The following is an 18801-nucleotide window of genomic DNA, read 5'->3' on the forward strand; positions in this document are numbered from 1 at the left end:
AGTCAGCTGATTTGTCTCCTTCCAGTTTTTGCACGTGAATGCAAATTTTCTGTCCGTTCACATTTTTGGTTTTCCTCCATTTCAGAGAGGATTTTCGATGGCGCGAACAAAACTAAAGGTGCAATCCCAAATTCGCTCAGAGCGAGAGAGTAACATTGAAAAGTACGGGATCGCTTTCTTGTAAAAAATGGTAACTTCTGTCAACATCAACATAACCTCCAAATTTTGGTTGTAAATTTTTGCTTATTTTGTATGTAAACACATTCAGCTAGCACATGTAAATAACCAAAAATACTTTCAAATTCATTAGAATCCGCTTAAACAAGTAATTAAATATTTTTCAACATGAATTAGCAGAGTGCACTTTTCTTTTGTTTACAATTTGGTTGCCAAACACACTACAGCTGATCGTTTGATACATTTACCAGCAAAAAATTCTCGGAATAAAACTGGTAACTTCTGACAGAGAGAGAACGGTATTTACTCTCTTTTTTCTCCTCTCAATAGTCAGAGAACCGAGTACGGGATCGATTTCCAGTAAAATCTGACTGATTCTGACTATTTCTGACTAGTCCGGACTCGTACGGGATCGCAACTTAATATTGCAGTAATTATTGTGTAGCTCGAACACACCCTCAAGACCATGTCTGATAAAACGCTTGCTCCGCTTTGCGTGTTTGAATTTTTGATAAATAACTCCGGATTCGTGATCAGCGATGCCAAAAACCCCCGAATAACAATTTTGCAGTGAATCCAATGAAGTTTTTAAAAATGAGCCGCGGTTTTGAATTTTCATAAACGCCGCTCGACATATTTTAAGACCTTGCCTGATTTTATATAGCTAAACCATTTTTGGCGAGAAAGGTTACAAAGAATACCTCATACTTACGTACGTGTTAGCAGAGATGTCAAAAATGCTTGTATTTGTTTACATAATACATATTTTGAAAATACAAATACATTTGCAAATACTTTTGAAATCACATGTTCATAACGTCACCTGAAATACATTTCATCAAATTACAAGTCCCCACCTCACATTGCTTTATGCAAAAACAGAGTTTGTTTGTTACGGCTTTTGTGTATTTCAGGTGACGACATGTATGTACATGTCGTTTGAAAAGTATTTGTATTTTCAAAATACGTACTTTTTATTTTGTATTTACATAAATACAAGTAATTTTAACATCTTTGCGGGGGAGGTTGCTTTCAGCGCGTTTTCACATAAAAATGAACCGGCTGTGATATATATATATATGTAACTCCATGCATTCGATACCGGTTTATGATACTTTTCTCCGGAAAAAAGTAAAATGTCCATGCAAATTTGCATGATTTAAAAATTATTTGTACAATTAAAAATCATTTAACTTTATTTCATTTCTTGATTTCTTTCGCCAGTTTGTTGTGTTTTAGTGGTTTTACAAATGAAAAATCGTATTCATTAGCTTGACTTATCCTTACATACATACATACATATATGTATGTTTGTATGTTTGTATGTCGGTTTCAGTTTCACGCCTTTTCTTAATATCGACATGCTATTTTTGTAACCAACTTTACGGCATTTACCCACATTGTGTTTATATTATTTTATTATTTTTATTTGTTTGTTCGCCTACATATCTGCTTGCAACTTTTCTTTCCTATTTTTATTTATATATAGATACATACATATATATATATTTTTTTTTATTAGTGCTAAACATGATGCATAAGGAATTTTTAATATGAATCTCTTTACAATTAATTATGTAGGTAATTGAATATGTTCTTTCTGTTCTATAGCAGCTTTATTTTTTTTTTTTTTTTTTAATTTCCCGTTAAAAAACTCGCATCGAACTAAATTATTTAAAAAAAATATTTAAATATTTAGTCAAGCTGCAAACATTTAAAATGGGTGTAAGCTTGTCAGAATGAGAGACAAGAGTAATTTTTTGGAAATTTTTAAGTTTACGTAATAGTATAAATAAATAATTCGTGTTCATACAAAGATTCTCAGAGATATAAATTTAATTGCTTTGAAAATATGCGTGCTACTCAATACGCGCAATGATCCAGCAGCACTGCCACTAAATAGATTTGTATGTTAGGTCAAACACTTTAGTACATGCAATTAATTTTAGAAAATCTAAGCTTACTGGTATCGAAATAGGAGGGTTTTAAATTTTTTTTTCTCAATCTGAATAACTAAACAAACAATTAGCTTAATTACATTTGTTCAAGTCAGTTTAAAAGAGACCTATTGAAGGAGAAAAAGGTGTATGTTTGACAACTGCTCAGTTTAGATGTGATTAAATAATAAAAATACATATATGCTGATTTCATGCCAGGTCTTTCTAAATATTTTTACAGCATTTAAACAAATATAGAATATTTAGCAATTGCGAAATTTAGTACTTTTCTCTGATCACTAATATTTACTGCATTTTTAACTTAAGCTGTTTTCAGAAATGTATCAAGCCAAAACACTAGTTCATTTTATTTTTAAACTATAATTGAAGGAAATGTCTTATTTGCGTAACTAAGTTCCAATTCGGTATTTAACAGAGTTGCGCATATTGGATATTTCCATCAATTATTGTTCATAAATAAAAGAGAATGATGCTTTGGCTTGAGACATTTTTGAACACAGGGATATTTCTTAGCTTATTTGAATAATTTTGAATAGTATATGTATGAAGGTTTTTTTTTTCTTTTAATTTTGCTGCGTTGCATGCTTTCAATAGCAGAATTTTAACTGGTTTAAGTATTGTTATTAAGCTTCTCAAGTATTTGTTCCTGCATTTCCAGGCATTTCGGAAAGAAACGTTCCAAAAGATTCACCTTACGCTCTTCTATCAACATGCGCTTGCGTGAGATTTCCAACTGCTCGGCAAGCAGTATATTCTTTTTGCGCACCTCATTAAGGTACATTGACTCCAAAGAATCTGTACCACCCTGCGCTGATACCACCATATTATTAACGTGCGTCGTGCGCCGTCGTCGAGGTTGTCCGGGTGCACCGCGACCTAGCCCTGACGTTGGTGGCTGCATTGTAGCAGCACTGCTGCTAGCACTAGCAGTGTTGTTATGATTAGTATTGCCAGCGTATTGATTATTATATACTGGGTTGTCAGAAGCTTGTTGTTGTGTGGATGATGTGGCTGCAGCTGGCGTAGTGTTTGAAGTGTAATGATTCTGATTGGCGGCAATTTGATTCGCTGCGTATGAGTTGCCGCTATGATCATACCCGGCTTGTTGCGGATTTTGTTGTGCATGCTGCTGTAGTAATTGATCCGGATGTTGTGAGTTGTTTACTGTAGTTGTATCAGGTGGTGGTGCTGATGAAGATGCTGGAGGACGATACTGTTGGTATTGTTGTTGCTCCTGCAGTTGTTGCTGTTGTTGCTGCTGCTCCAAAAGTTGTTGTGGTGTTTGCAGTGTATGCAATTGTGGTTCCTCATAATCATCATCCTGTGTTGGTGGCTGGGATTCGAAATGATTTGGCTGTGGGTAGTTGCCGAAAGTATGATATTCACTTGGGAACTCAGCTTTAACCTCATCAATAGGGTCACTGAAAAGCTCAGCGGTTGTATTGAATAGTGTTGTAGTTATACTGGAATCAGCGAGAAATTCACCCTTCAAGGAAGATAATTTAAATGTTGGAATTAAAAAGGTATATTATTTTTCTTGTCTTTCCTAGAAGGTAAAACATCAACTGACGCTTACCTCAACTTTTATGTCAATATCTTCTGTGCTTGCTGGCACGTCTATTGATACAGCAGTATTGTTATTTTCCGCCACCGATGCATTGGTAGGTGCTTCTTGCGTATTGGAACTCGATGTAATACTTGTGGGTGAGGACTGACGTGCCGATCGTGAAGGTGACGGTGGCGACGAAACTTCACTCAAATCGATATCACGATTATTTTCCAGCGCCTCCTTCGGTACCGGTGAGGCATCTTTTGGGCGATATTGGTTCTTAAGTATTTTATCAATTATGGCAAACTTTTTCCAACGTACGCAATTCTTGTCTGCTGCTATCTGTTTTTTGACTTGTCTGCAAGTGTATCAAAAAGTTAATTTTTATCAATTATTTGCATGTACATATAGGTTTGTATGAATGAACTAATGTATAATTAGCCATAAAACAGATATTTCTCGCTTACAACGATTTACCTGAACTTTGCGCGCGTTTGATTAACTTTCGCTTGTATTTCCTCTTGTTTCACGTCAATATCGAAACGGTCCTTCAACTCAATAGCCCATTTTGCGAAGAAAATTGTATTTTTTCCATGCCGAGTCAAACGCCAATTGTCGCGACCCCAAATCTCGAAGAAACGTTGCTCTTCTTTTGCCGTCCAGTAGCGGCGTTGCTTTTCCTTTTTAGAGTCCAACTCAGTAGTTTCAGCCTCGATTTCGGCTAGCAGTGGATTCAACGTCAACTCATCGTAATCCATTCCCGCCTCTTCCTCGGACAGCATTTGAATAGGCCGGGGTTAAACACTCGATTTTCAATGGTAAATTTTCTGTATTTTTTGCCAAAATGCAATTTGTGCTAGATTTTCGGTATAAAATTTTCTAGTTTTTGCACAACTGTCGGCAAGATAGACGCAGCGGGGCTAAATTGACGTTTATGAATCGTTGTGGAAATGTCAAAAAAGCAAAATGCACATAATTGCATTTTAACTATGTTTAGTGTGCTGAAGGAAGGTTTTTAATAGAAAGTTTTGCAATTGAAAGGTATATATGTAAAATAGAGTATGCAAAAATTTTATTTAATAATAATTCGTTGGATATATTTTATAACCGCTAATTAATCAGATATTCTTTATTTGAGATATTCTTTACATGTTCAAACCAACTGGCAACGCCGACTGTTTGGTCACGTACTCAAATTCTGAGGAATCGCGTTTCTTTATTAACTCGGTAAAAACCGAATACATTTATTAATAAAGTGAGTTGTTGCAATATTTTCATTCAAATAAATTTTTAATTTATTTGTTGCGCCGTGGGTAAAATGGTACAGACCATGATAAAAACATAGCAAGGTATAACCGTTCTCTCAATTTGTCGGCCATGATTTTTTTTTGAAGTTTGCCAACATTTTAAAATCATATAAATGTGAAAATAAGAAAATGAAATTGTTCGAAATTGTTGTTGCTTGAGATTGAAAATGAAAATGTGTGTGTGAGTTTGTGAGTAAATTTAAAAATTAAATTGTTTGGAAACGTCAAGAATTTTAAAAGTGACTCTCAGCGGTTCTACCTTACTATATTTTTATCATGGTACAGACCATGATAAAAAATATGGTTTGTTATTATCATAGTACAGACATATTGTTGAATATATTTGGACGGTTCCGAACAATTTAGGAAGTCCTTGTAGGATTTTTGTTGGTGCAACAAGGTTTTAAGAATAACTTCGGGTGCGGCAACTCTGTTTTGCTTCAGTTTTATTTAGATATGGAACGATACCATGCAGGTATCGATACTTTTACTGGGAAGTAGTATCGAAAGAAAGTATCAACCGGAGTACGTATAATAAACTTCCACTCGAACAGTAGGGCCGTGTATAAGTCGCTTTAGATCGACGTTGGTGATGCAATTGGAACGTTTATTCTTTTCTTCATATGCGGAATAAACGTGGAGGAAAATTTGTCGAAGCCAAATTTGCCTTAGTATCGGGTTTCGATTAATAATAATAATAATAATAGATTGGCGCTTACACATATGTTAGTGTTTGGCCGAACTTCTCCTCCGATTTGAAGTTGTCACACAAAGAGGGACCTACAGTTTTACGCCGACTCCGAACGGCGATTGTATTTTAATGAGAAGCTGTTTTTCATGGCAGAAATACACTCGGAGGTTTGCCATTGCCTGCCGAGGGACGACCGCTGTTAAGAAAAAAACGTTTTTCTATATTTTTGCGATGTTGCTTTGACCAGGGTTTGAACCCAGGTGCTGCGGAGTGGAAGCGCACACTGCTTACCACTACACCACAGCGGCCGACCTAATTAATTAATTACCCTTGGAAATTTCGGCTAAAATTTTCGAGATTCTACTTTACTTGGTTCCAAAGTATCGATAGCTAAATTCCTAGGTATCGATCGAAAAGTATCGAGTATATACTTGTATTTACTCGTGTCGTTTCATTCCTGATTTCATTGGCATTTAATTTTTTTTACTACCTATGTAAAAGTATTTGGAATTTATTTTACGGGGAAAAGTAAAATCTTATGATTTTTCGTTGGCTGTACCGTTATTAAGGTATGGGCAATTCCGACAATGAAACGGTTGATGAGAACCAACCGCCAACCCATACTCAATCTGCAACGCCTGAGGATGACGCGACAAACCTACCAAGGCATCTTCGACATCGTTACTGGAATAGTTGGGAAGAGATGCGTTTAGTAGAACTATGGCGGCTGCACAGCGATGACGTGACGACATTAAAGCAAAACATTCCCATTTTTCGTACTATATCGGAGGGAATGCGTGAATATGGGTTCCATGTGAACGCTCAGGAGGTCCGGCGTAGAATTAACAATTTCAAAAACAAGTATATGTAAGTTTAAATGGATTTTATACAAGTTTTTATTTCAATAATCACACGCTTTTGGTATCTTACTAGTGCCGAGAGACGTCGTTTAGAACTAGATGACCAAAAACTCAGCGACTGGCGCTTGTATCCGCTAGTCCATTGCCTGTTAGCACCGCGTCAAAAGAATCAACTATTAACGCATCAAAAATTAGTACGTAATACTGCTATCATTATAGGGTCAACCACTAACTTGCATATTTATTCTCTTCAGATTCTGGATCAACTATGCTCAAAAATACCGCAGGAGTTGATAAACAAAGAGATACCTTTCATTGAAATTATAGACAAAAAACCCGTTCAGCAATTACCTACCGTTGCTTCAAATGAACCCGAAGTAAAATATGTACCGCCAGCGCGTTCACAGCGTTATCAACCACGAGTCAAGCCCTATCCCAGAAGTTTAAGCATCGACTCGAGCTTTTTCTTGCGACATAACTTCAACAGGGAGAGATTTACCCAAATACTTGTAGATAATAGCATACTCTCTGACCAGCGTGATGCAGCTCTTAAGCAACTGAAATCAGAGGAAAGGTCATTCAAAGCCTTAGAGAGCTTTCTCACAAACTGGCAAAAGAAGCACGAAGTCGTATTGCAGCGCTTACAATGCGCTGAGGCAAAGTAACAACAACTTCTGAATTTTTATAATAGTCCTCGGTTCATTGTTAGTTGCGAAACCCTCAAGTCGTCAATAAGATTTTTGTTTAAGTTTTGTATGATTTCATTTTTTTAGTATTGTATTGTCATTATTTTAAGTTCGTCCAATGTCTAGTTATTTTATTTACATATTTTTTTTTTTTTTTTTTTTTGTTTGAAAGGATCTACTTCCGCATTTCAATAACGTTTTTGGCAGAAATCTTGACTTTTTACCACAATCGATGTAACATGTCTTCATATAAGGAGTAAATAAACAAATGGGTGACATTTTATACTTTTATTTTTAATTAATCACCTAACTATAAATATTTCGCTTTCGTATTTTTTGTTACAAATGGTTGTGGTTTTCGCAAGCATGGAATTAGTTTATCTTAGTTTTAAATACTGCGGATAATTACAATTAAATAAACAAAAGCGCACTAGATTCTCTTAAGTTAAGAACCGATCGAGAATATTCTGAAACAGGCTTTTTTATTTGAAATCTTTTTTCCGGTATCTGCTTTTTGATAAGGCAAACTAGTGAAAGCACTTAAACTTAATTGAATATGAATATACTTAATTTTATAGTTGCAAATAAAGTAACTGTACAAAGAGAGAAGTGGCTATTGATAACTGGAGTTAAGAAATATACGCTATTGTGTTTCATTTTTGCTGCTTACTTTGAAATGTATGCACATAGTATCAAGTAACGCTCTACCGGTATATATATATATATATATATATATATGTATATACACCTGTGTTCAACTAATTAGAAACGAATTTCAAAATTATATTGTTTGCAAATTATGTTACTTTTTTATTATTTTTATTTAAAATATAGTCCAATCTGTAACAGAAACCAAAATAATAAAATTTTCAAAGCTTCAATTGTAGTCTAAGAAAGTGAAAGACTCAAGTCGTTAAAAATTAACGTTGATTTTTTAGAATTTTTTTTTTAGTGGAGGGTGTTGCGCATTTTCTTCCATATAACTCACGATCAAAATTCTAAAAAATCAACGGTAATTTTTAACGACTTGAATCTTGCACTTTCTTGGACTACAATTGAATGGGCTACAGAACTGCATACCCGAAAGTTTTCTAAATATTCTGAACAAAAATTTGGAAATTTTAATGACAATATTTTGAAGTTTGATAAATTTTTTTTTTCTGGAATTTTCGCAAGCTTTGAAAATTTTATTATTGTGGTTTCTGTTACAGATTAAACTGTGTATATTTTAAATGAAAATTATTAAAAATAAAAAAATAAACATAATTGGCAACCAATATCTTTTAGAATTTCGTTTCTAGATAGTTGAACGCAGGTGTATATGTTCCTACATATTGTTCAGTTAGTTGACGTGTTGCTAAATTTCATGTCATCCTACTGCTTTTCATTCCACTTAATTAAATGCCACAAATCTGTATGTATTTTTAAATGCCTACATATGAACAAAAGGCAAAGGCGCCAAACAGCACGACAATGATGAGTATTATTGCCACCCAAGCGGGTATGGTTCCTAAAGCAAGAAAAACAAACAAAGAACATATTTAATATTAATGTTTTAATCGAATTTCTTATAACCACTTACGTCGTTGCTGCAGACTGTGTATGCACACTTTATTGTCTACGGATATTGAAAGGACCGCCGCTTCAGTATCACTTGAAATTGGTGGTCCCTCCTCGTTTGTGATGGGTAAGAATTGTAAACCGGTTACGAACATCGAATGCGCATTGGGAATGTGGAGAACGCGCTGCAAATAAATAAACGGCGATTAATTTTCCAATATTATTAATGAATATTTGTTGATTTTATTACCTGTAAACTGAAGGCAATGTAGATAGAAACACTGCCAGTGAACATAGTGCCCACCGCCACGAAACGACCATCATCGCGCACAGCCAACGAGGCTAAGCTCTCATCAATTTGCACCGCGCTGCGTAACTGCCCGCTTATGCAGTCCCACTGTTGTAGGAAACCACGTTGTTTACCTACCTTACCCAGCGGATTAGTAATAGAGAAGAGACGATATTTATCGCGTTGCGCTTCAATAGTTCCATAACGGCAACGTTTATACAGGTATTTCGATCCCTCAGGTGTAGCCCATTTCAGTTGGTGATGTTGTTTCATACTCGCTAGATCCCACACTAAGCCTTGACCATCTTTCGAAATGGTAACTACATATTTGGAGTCCGGACTGAAATCCAAATCGTCGATTTCCTTAGAGTGTGCGCTGTGTAATAAAGCGTTATAAATCTTTCTCAATTAAAAAGCNAAATCCAAATCGTCGATTTCCTTAGAGTGTGCGCTGTGTAATAAAGCGTTGTAAATCTTTCTCAATTAAGTGCATTGATTCTCACCTCACATCGTTATACTGCACCATTTGTGGAAATGACCACACCCTCAAATGGCCATCTGTGCCACCGGTGGCCATCAATCGCCCATTGGGGCTGATGCGCACAACTCGCTGCAAGGGTTCGGTTGTCAGAAAATCTGTTTGCACTGAATCCCCAGCCTTGATGTCAAATTTTATGCGCTTCAAGTTGGCGTTCAGATCACTAGTCTTCTTGGCAGCACCCATAGCATGTCCATTCGGTAAATCTTGAACACCGGATCCTTGTGGACCTGCTGCGGCCGCACGCCTGTGTAAACCATTTTCGTTTCCATGATCTGTTGCACCATTGCCCTTTGATCGTTTTTCCTCTGCTCCCGTTGACGCATCCTCTTGTCCCTCATATACAATCCGTGGATTAACAAAATATAATTGACAATGTGATTCTTGACCCGCACACAAATATGAGCGTCGCCCATCGTTGCGCACGGCAAAATTCATGACTACATTGGCACCGGTTTCATGCCGCACTACCTCCTCAGCACAAAAGTGTGTGCCATTATGATAGATTTCGTAGATTTCCTATTGAACAAGAATATTAGTTAATATAAAAACTTGCTAACAATAAATCCGGCACACTAACAAAACCGTTTGCTACGCCTGTTTTAGCTGAACCACCACCTCCTGCGACCAGCACATGTCTACTGGTGAGCATTTCAATGGCGTAAAGTGGAAAATTAACTCTGGCCAGCAAACCATCGCTAGGTCGGCGTGTTGGTGCCATTCCTTTAGTGATGAATGATTTCTTCTGTTGTTCCAGCTGCCAACTTAACTAGTATTGCTGCGCTTATAAGGCTTGTTTGCTGCACTTTGCTTCAGCTGTTTATGTCCAATCTTTCGTTGTTTCGAGCAATCTTTTGTATTGGTATTGTTGTTGCTTTATCTTGTTTCCGCTTCAACCTTAATTTGTCAGTCTCACATGAACGTGAATTTTTTTCCGTTCCTTTTTGATTGAACTTCAAATGGAGATTCGTAGCATTAAAGTGGGTTACTCTATACACAGGCTTAGCTGAACCTTTATTTCACACAATTTATTGATTATTTTTCTATTTAATTAATAATTCACTACATTTACATAGTTATTCTCTCGCCGCCTAGTTCAGCTGTGAAAGTTCCACGTACTCGTATCTTTTCTCCACTATTCGTGTTTGACATTTGTGTATAGGGCTGCCAGCTTCGCTCAGGCCGTGCCATTTTTGGCCCATTTTACTTCGAATAGCATTTGATTTTTTTAATTAGCACAAAGCACAGAGGGGCACTTTTAAAAAATAGTAATATTTCTATACACTGGTGAAAGTCTTTGCATGTACCTCTCTTTTTCAACTAAAATGTTCGAATTTCTAAATTTTGTCATTGCACTTTTGTTTAACTTTATTGCTAATTGGGAAGAAAATAAGTAACTATATTTCCATTAAAAGGGGGTGGATGCTTTTGAGGCACTTTTATTTTTTTATTTGCCACGTTTTGGGAATTTTTTATCTTCAATACAGCACCTCATAGCTGAGACTGTGTTTATACACGGAAACTTTTGTCGACGCGGTTTTTCACATTCCCTTTTGGTGTTGCTCGTTTCATTTACACACGGCGATTTGTGTGTATGCAATTGTTGTTGTCAGCTGTGAACAGCGGTTCAATTTACACAGACGAACGAGAGCACAAAGCGTGTTGCAGCAACACTCCCCCAAAATCCTTTAGGGAACGTGTATGCTGCTACAACAACAACAACAAGCACAAAGCGTGTTGCCCGAGCACGAGCAACTCGGTGCCCCTCTCCTATCCTCCTCTCGCTCCCTCCAACAAACGTCGAGTTGCGGCAACAAAAATCGCCGTGTGTAAATGAGCACTAAGGTAAGTTAGCAGCCGTGATTGTGAAGCGCTGCCACTGGATGCCAGTGCGACAAGTAATAATGCAAAAAAAAACTTAAAACGAGATTTAGTTAAAAGCATTTCGGTCATACAAACATAAATGATTATAAAGTTATAACTTTTTATTTACTCCAATAAGCCTGAAATACTTCTGAATGTTTTTCTTGCTGTGTTTATTTGCTTTACGGGTGGGAACAGAAAGAACAGCCAAAAGCCGGAAATTCGTGTCGATAAAAGAGTTCACATGGATAATACAGTGCTTGCGGCTGTTCGCCTTGTTGTAATAGGGAGGCACNTGCTTTGAACTGCTCGAAGTGTGGTGGGACGGAAAAATTTTTGGTATGGTGGCAGCCGACACTTCTCTACCGACACCGTCGGTCGAGTGGTGCACTCGTCGAGGTGTGGTGTATTTGGCCGACTGCACCCCAAAATTTCTGGCAGAAATTAGTTCACAGAGAAAATGCGCCTTCTCAGTTATAAACGTTCTCTGATTTGGCCGTCATCAATTCGCCACTTCGCTGGTTGCTATATTTGAATTCGGTCGCTTAACGAAAAATTTTGCATGCGAAAGCAACAACAAAGATAGCTAGCACGCATGAACCATCGTCTTGGCTAGCACGCATGATTCAATAATACACGGTTAGATAATTATTGACAGCTGCGGTTTGACACTCCCTTACAAAAGGTTGCATTTACGAAGGACAGAGAAAAGGCAAGAATGCAATCCCTTGTTGCGAAAATGGTAGTAGAAAAGTACGCAAAGTAGGCAATTAGTAGTGAAATTCCTTTTGTAAATTCTAATGTATTTGCAGGAAATCTGGCATTTTAAACGAAATGTTGAACGTAATATTGATATATCCACGTGTATTACGTAATTTATATGCTATTTAGCCGTATAAAAACTGCAAAATGACTCAAAATTAAAATAAGACTACTATGAGATTGATGTAAACATCCAATGCTTATGTTTTCATCAGTTAAATATGCTTCATATGCATATACAAATAAACATATTGCACAAAAGCTTATACTTTTATTTCACACCAAAGCTACACTGTTTCCATGTAAATTTGCAAAGAAGCAACACGGTGCCACTGCTAAGGGAGCGGTGCGAGAGAGACAACTGTCAGTTTATCGAACCTTGTATTATTGAATCATGGCTAGCACGGATAGACAATAGCGAGTTTGGTTGTACCTCATTGAGTTCGTTCGTTTCGCCACTGGCTAAAGGTCTGATTATGCATACTTCGCATAACTTCGCACGACCAGTTGTACCAGTGCAATAAAAATGTAACTTAAGCAAATGTGAAGCAAAACCTAAACTCAACAGATCGCTAAGTTTTTAAAAGTTCTGCTAATTTCTGGGTAATGGAATACATACAAATTACATATGAAATAACAGTTTGAAGTTTATGCGAAGTTATGCGAAGTATGCATAATCAGACCATAACTGTTGGCGAATCGATGACGGCTAGTGATTAACAATCATAACGACTAATAATTGAAGCATATTTTTTGGGTAAGCTTTTAATGATTAAATGCCGTTATGAACCTTTTCAATGATTATAAATTAATTACTTAGTCATTTTTTGCTTGCCGCTCCACTATGTTTTGACCCTCCGTTTTTTAGCTGTAGCTATTAGGAAAGCATAAAAGTAACAGTGTAAAATTTGTATATAAAAAATTTAAGTTGAATTGAAAGAAAATGAGGGTTTTTAAAGTTGATTATTTTCTGAAAACCTACAACCATCGTACAGCCACGATCAGCTGATTGTCAAAAAATGCAAACAGCGCGCAGCTGAGTTCTCCTGTTTTTGGCATTTACTGCTATTTGTTATAATTTCTTCCATTTCTATTACAATTTAAACCAAATGCATCAATACACGGAACTAAAAACACCAAAACACTAATAAAGAAGAAGAGTTACGTTACTTATAGAACTGTACGACGCCTACAACTGCGGTTGAGGTGAGGAATTATCCACCAAGGAATAATGATGACTGATCTTTTAGGCAGCGAGGTGAATTTACAAATTTACAATTTACAAATTCGCCAAAGAGTCCTGACGCAGGGCAGAATAAATGCAACATTATTTCGAGAAAAGAAAACGCTATAAAACAGATATTTTTTCGCTCAGCTGCATTTCCCTGAAAGTTATCGTCGAAAGGCTTCTCAAACTATTTAGAGTTATGCCATGAACCAAAAATACAAGATCACGCACTCTTCACAGCTAGGAAAAAAGTAGGGCGATTTCGACATTAGCCGTTTGTTTACATTTGTTCGTTGTTTACAATTTGGTGGAGGCTTTTTACTGCAATTTTCTTCATTTCCGCTTGTGACAACGTGTGTACACGTAAGGTAAGGAATAATTTAACACAACGACATGATTTATAGAAGAATTTGCATAATAAAAATGATTATTCATGCGTTCAACAATTACGCGGTTTTTTTGCGTTTTCTTCGTTGTTTACTTCGTCGAGATTTCAACAGCTAGAAAATAACTTTTTTCTTTCTTTCCTTAACGCGTAATCTTGTGTCTTTCGTTCATGGAGTTATGCTGGCTATAAAGACGAGCAAGAGTTTTTTAAGTAAAAATAAATAAATGCATTTGCTTTAATTGCTTTTTCCCTGCTACCCGCTCATTCGCCACTTTTTCGAGTGCAACCAAAAAAATTAACAAGTAAGCAAAAGATTAAAGAAAAATAAAATTGTTCAGCCATATAAGGACGCCCAACTCTGAATCATACAAAACTTCCTTCTTGTGAAACAGAAATAAAAACAATTTAAAATTGATGCCCGAGAATTGTCACCAACTAACCGGTTGCTGCCGTTCTTGTAAAACCAGCACAGCGGGCAACACAATTGCAATCGGACCTCCACATCCCACACCGCTATGAACTTTGAGCATCAATTCAGTGACATTCAGCCATCGAACAAGTTGCTCGCCCAAGCCTAATATGGTGACTTATCTCCAAAAGAACCGTATTGCATGACAAAAAGTTAGCAATTCTTATTTTTTGACGCATTATTCTTAACACATTTTTTTAAAAGCATCTATACATACATATATTCATATATTACGGCTGGGACTGTATGTATATTCGGATATTCGAGTATACGGATAAAATCTGGATACCCGGTTATTAACCATTCATTACGTTATCCGGATGTTCTAAACAGTATTTTTGAACGGATTCGTAAAATTTCCTCGAAATTACTGAATTTATCGGGTTGCAAGGTAAATAATAGAATAATACACGAACAATTGTTCTTTTATTGCTAATTTTTGAATTCTAAAATTCGGGTATTCGGCTAATGTCGGATATTTTAATTAGATATTCGGGTTATCCGGATATTAAAAAAATCCGGAGTTTATCTCCCAGCCCTATTATATATGTACATATGTAAAAGGAGGTGCACACACAAACAGGACTCGTGGCCACGGAAGAAGTTTCCAAATATTAATGTATTAAAAATATTAAATGACTTTAATTGCTACGAGTGCGTGGTTGACATTAACTTTTAGTGACCAATATTTGGCTTGAAACTGCTTCCTGATTGTGTGTACAGTAGGGTGCTCCAAAATAAGTAAGTCGGAATTTTAATGCTCGCACCCCCTAGGATTGTTCTGTATCGAAAAAATATACCCCTATTTTCTTATTCGAAATCAAAAAGAAAATTAGACGTCGCCCAGCCCGCTTAAAAGTTTTCCATGTATTTTATATGGTGAAAAAAAACAACTTTTCGTAGAAATGGTAGAAATTCTTGAAAGTCACTATTCTTCGAACGGAAAACTCTGTGTCTCTTCAGGAGACTCCCAATAATAATACCCAATTATTTAACCATTTTTTCATAGTAACTATATTTTATACGTCCGTCATAACCCCCACAAAATGCCAGAAAATGTAATGGGGGGATAAATAAAAAATCTTTTGTATTACAAAATTTTTAAATAAACAATTAGATGGATATTAATACTGAAAGTCTCCTGAAGAGAGCTAGGGTTTTCTGATCGAAAAATATTGCTTTTCAGGGATTCTATACCATTTCTGCGAAACGTTGTTTTTTCCCATATGCATGGTAAACTTTGAGCGCTTTGAGCGAATTCTAAATATTCTTTGATTTCAAAATAAAAAAAGGGGTATATTTTTTTCGCAATAGAACAATTCCAGGGGGTGAGAGCATTTATATTCCAACTTTACTTATTTTGGACCACCCTAATGCACATACATATGTATGTATTAGAGTCCAGCGCAATTGTATTTGCCGCATTTCATTCAATAAGTACTCCTTGCATTGTACTCTACTCCCAACACATTGTTACTTTTTTTCCGCATACATACACTACTTGGCGTTGAGAGAGTAAATACTTGACGTACTTGCTATTACTCCACCAAAGTACGTACTCTACTTTCCCTCATCGCGTACGAGAGATATTTGCTGCTGCCAAAAGGGAGTAGCAAATCTACTCTCTGTATACTTGTAGTACTGGAAGTACTTGCGTATTAAATTTCAATTCTGGTTGTTAGCCTACTAGTTGATATCGTTTGCAGCGCTGGTCAGTGAAATTGAAAGAGTAAAAATAGAATATGGAAATCGACGATGTAAGGAAATGTTTACGGCCTTATTTATAAAAAATAACGTAGATTTAGACAGTTGTTTAATTTGGCATTTTCATAAAACTTTTGTATTCAAGCAGCTTTTTAAATCTATGTATGTACTTAAATTTTTATGAAAGTATTATTTCTCGTCTCTAATTTTCTATAAAACTATTTGTAGTCATTAACCAACAAATAAGTTGTCAAAAACAATAACTTAAGCAATGCTGCTATACGAAATAAAATTATTAGTGGCAAATCAAAATTTTGAAAAGTGCCGATTTTCACATTCGATAGTTGGACATGGTAGCGCCGAGATGTACGAGCATTTTTTTCTTAAGAGCTGCATACTGATTTAAGAAATTTTTTATAGAAGAAAATTTATTTTCCATTTATTGTGCGTAATTTTATATGAATTTTTAGTTTTTCTTGAGAGCCTTTACAAATAAAAAAAATTTCGGAATATGTACATACATATGTACATACATACGCAGCCATATAACTTGATTTCAAGAGAAACGAATTTTCATTTGGCACGTTCAGAAGGCGAAACAGCTCAGTTACTGGTGCGATTGCACCTTCTGAACGCGTTGTTGCGTACTTCTGATCAACTGAATAGTTGCGTGTTAGATGATCGTAATATTTTTCTGATCATTTGAGACAACATGTTGAATTTGACAGCTAATGTATGAAGTCGTTCAAAAGACGCATAACGATTACTGATTTTTGTTTAGCAACGGTTGCGCTCAACTGCTGCGCCTTCTGAACCTACCTATTGATAACTTTTTTTTTTTTGATAACACTGCGACAGCGCAAATTGGTATTGAGTAAACCGAAATGCAAGATAGAGTTTTTGCATTTCATTGAGTTTTTTTAATAAATACTGAAATTAGAGGTGTATGAATGGCGAAAGAAAAACTTCATCCGATTTTTTTTAAATCGAAACTACATTTTAACATATGTACATATGTCCATGCATACATAAATATATTTAATATGAACCCATGCTGACACTTACATATATATGTATCTATGCACATACGTATCTATGCACATACGTATCTATGCACATACGTATCAATGCACATACATATCTATGCACATACGTATCTATGCACATACGTATCTATGCACATACATACATATGTACTTAGGTATGTATATCAGCATTTTAGTTGAAAGTACGTTTTGCTCGTCGCTATCTTCATAGTTCCACTACATTCCTGACCTTAGTTTTTTTCAGATACCACAAATGCGCGATCCAGAAAATTCTTCTATCATTCTTGCCACAAATGTATGTTTTCTTCGAAAATACTCAAGTACTACCAGTAGAGTACTCTACTGTCAAATACCTTTTACTCGCAGTAGTTGCGGAAGGCAAAGTAAATACTCTACGCGTGTTGCTATTGATCGGTAGTTTACGTACGCTTGCTGAAACTGGTTTATGCTTACTCGCAATTGACCCGAACGATGAAAGTAGGGGATGGAAAGTATTTGCGCGGCGATCGGATGTCTTGTTGGGCCGTTTAAATGGAATTGCGCAGGAGTCTAGTATGTATGTACCAAGCAAACCAAAGTTCCCGAAATCTTTAGGAGTATCTCATTTCTGATTTTTTTACGAATCTTCAAAGAAAATGATTTGAAGTGGTTGCCACGAACTCGTAAAGAAATTTCTGTACGAAAAATAAAGAAAATTCTGAAAAAACTCTGCAAGAAATTCTTCACATAGCAGCATTATTTTCATTGCTTTACCGATTTTCTTCCGAAATTTCGTAAAAGAATCGAAGTGTGCACAGTTAATTGCATTTTAGAAAATTCGGAAAAAATCGGATGAGATCTTCACGAAGTCTTTAAAATTTCTCTCCAATTTCTCTACAATTCAGAATACTCTGAAAAAATGGTCTGCAGGGTATACATATATAATTACCTTAATCTTCTCATCCAACAACCATGGTTTCGGCTCTTTTTTTTGTTTTATTTAATCAATGTTTTTATGTAGGTACCTAATTCGCGAATATCAAAATAAAGAATATTGAAATTTCAACACAACTTCAACTTTTACACCTCCACCCAGCTATGCTGCACCATCATAATTTGAATTTTTTATAACGTCTACACAAAATTGTGTTGCACGACATCAACATACAACTAACCGATAACTTGCCAATTAGAAAACCAACAAGCAAAATTTACTGTCGCCGAAGTTCTCCGAACCCACAACAATGACGAGCAGGCGGAGTAGGTGTTGAAAGGAACGAGATCATGAGATCAAAGATCATGGAAGCAGATTTCATGACGAAAGCATGTAAACCAAGGAAGACAAAATACAACTGATGCATGAATATACTATTTATACGTACATTCTGCACAAACATACGTACAGTTACTCACAGAAGTATTCGTTGTTTAGTTTGTTCACAATATTCAAAATGTCTTCCATTTTTATTTAACTACTATTTATTATATAGCTAATTCTAAAAAAAAAAAAAATTGTAAACTTTCCATAAAATTCGCAAAAATTCAGTGAATTTAAAAAAATGCCCGTCAAAATTTCAAACCTTTCAATCAGTACGCAGTTTTGTAGCCCATTCAATTTGAAACAGGGACCGTAACAGTTACAAATTTTATTATAAAAATCGCTTTTTAACAATTATTTTTGACTTTTATTTAAATACTCCTTAAATAACGGTTATTTCTGATTTTTATTTTATAATTTCAAAATAAC

General features: G+C 35.8%; 3 protein-coding genes across 3 annotated transcripts; 1 reads left to right on the forward strand and 2 right to left on the reverse strand.

The window, feature by feature from the left end:
• Nucleotides 1-2167: 2167 nt before the first annotated feature.
• On the reverse strand, nucleotides 2168-4626 carry LOC108362860 (TNF receptor-associated factor family protein DDB_G0272098). The gene is made up of 3 exons (XM_017616006.1): nucleotides 4162-4626; nucleotides 3712-4042; nucleotides 2168-3621 (listed from the first exon to the last, which is right to left on the reverse strand). Exons 1-3 carry the CDS (start codon nucleotides 4464-4466, stop codon nucleotides 2746-2748), a joined length of 1512 nt encoding a protein of 503 aa, XP_017471495.1. The 5' UTR covers nucleotides 4467-4626; the 3' UTR covers nucleotides 2168-2745.
• A 1480-nt stretch (nucleotides 4627-6106) lies between these two features.
• Nucleotides 6107-7511, forward strand: LOC108362862 (uncharacterized). Its single transcript, XM_017616009.1, has 3 exons — nucleotides 6107-6549; nucleotides 6616-6736; nucleotides 6797-7511. The coding sequence occupies exons 1-3, from the start codon at nucleotides 6254-6256 to the stop codon at nucleotides 7205-7207; spliced, it is 828 nt and encodes a 275-aa protein (XP_017471498.1). The 5' UTR covers nucleotides 6107-6253; the 3' UTR covers nucleotides 7208-7511.
• A 908-nt stretch (nucleotides 7512-8419) lies between these two features.
• LOC108362863 (prolactin regulatory element-binding protein) lies at nucleotides 8420-10757 on the reverse strand. Its single transcript, XM_017616010.1, has 6 exons — nucleotides 10688-10757; nucleotides 10196-10627; nucleotides 9581-10134; nucleotides 9039-9453; nucleotides 8811-8973; nucleotides 8420-8738 (listed from the first exon to the last, which is right to left on the reverse strand). The coding sequence occupies exons 2-6, from the start codon at nucleotides 10334-10336 to the stop codon at nucleotides 8653-8655; spliced, it is 1359 nt and encodes a 452-aa protein (XP_017471499.1). The 5' UTR covers nucleotides 10337-10627; nucleotides 10688-10757; the 3' UTR covers nucleotides 8420-8652.
• Between the last annotated feature and the right edge of the window lie 8044 nt (nucleotides 10758-18801).

The sequence above is a fragment of the Rhagoletis zephyria genome, unplaced genomic scaffold, assembly GCF_001687245.7.
Source record: "Rhagoletis zephyria isolate East Lansing unplaced genomic scaffold, Rhagoletis_zephyria_1.1 Rzeph_scaffold_01125, whole genome shotgun sequence".
In the NCBI taxonomy this organism is placed as follows: domain Eukaryota; kingdom Metazoa; phylum Arthropoda; class Insecta; order Diptera; family Tephritidae; genus Rhagoletis; species Rhagoletis zephyria.

Bases quoted from the DNA above. Each gene is read 5' to 3' on its own strand.
- LOC108362863 (XM_017616010.1), bottom strand. From the start codon at position 10,336: ATGGCACCAACACGCCGACCTAGCGATGGTTTGCTGGCCAGAGTTAAT. The intron at 10,135-10,195 runs GTTAGTGTGCCG...CTTGTTCAATAG, and splicing joins CAGGCGTAGCAAACGGTTTT to GAAATCTACGAAATCTATCA. The intron at 9,454-9,580 runs GTGAGAATCAAT...TTTATTACACAG, and splicing joins GTGCAGTATAACGATGTGAG to CGCACACTCTAAGGAAATCG.
- LOC108362860 (XM_017616006.1), bottom strand. From the start codon at position 4,466: ATGCTGTCCGAGGAAGAGGCGGGAATGGATTACGATGAGTTGACGTTG. The intron at 4,043-4,161 runs GTAAATCGTTGT...ATACACTTGCAG, and splicing joins CAAACGCGCGCAAAGTTCAG to ACAAGTCAAAAAACAGATAG. The intron at 3,622-3,711 runs GTAAGCGTCAGT...TCTTCCTTGAAG, and splicing joins ATATTGACATAAAAGTTGAG to GGTGAATTTCTCGCTGATTC.
- LOC108362862 (XM_017616009.1), top strand. From the start codon at position 6,254: ATGGGCAATTCCGACAATGAAACGGTTGATGAGAACCAACCGCCAACC. The intron at 6,550-6,615 runs GTAAGTTTAAAT...GTATCTTACTAG, and splicing joins AATTTCAAAAACAAGTATAT to TGCCGAGAGACGTCGTTTAG. The intron at 6,737-6,796 runs GTACGTAATACT...TATTCTCTTCAG, and splicing joins TATTAACGCATCAAAAATTA to ATTCTGGATCAACTATGCTC.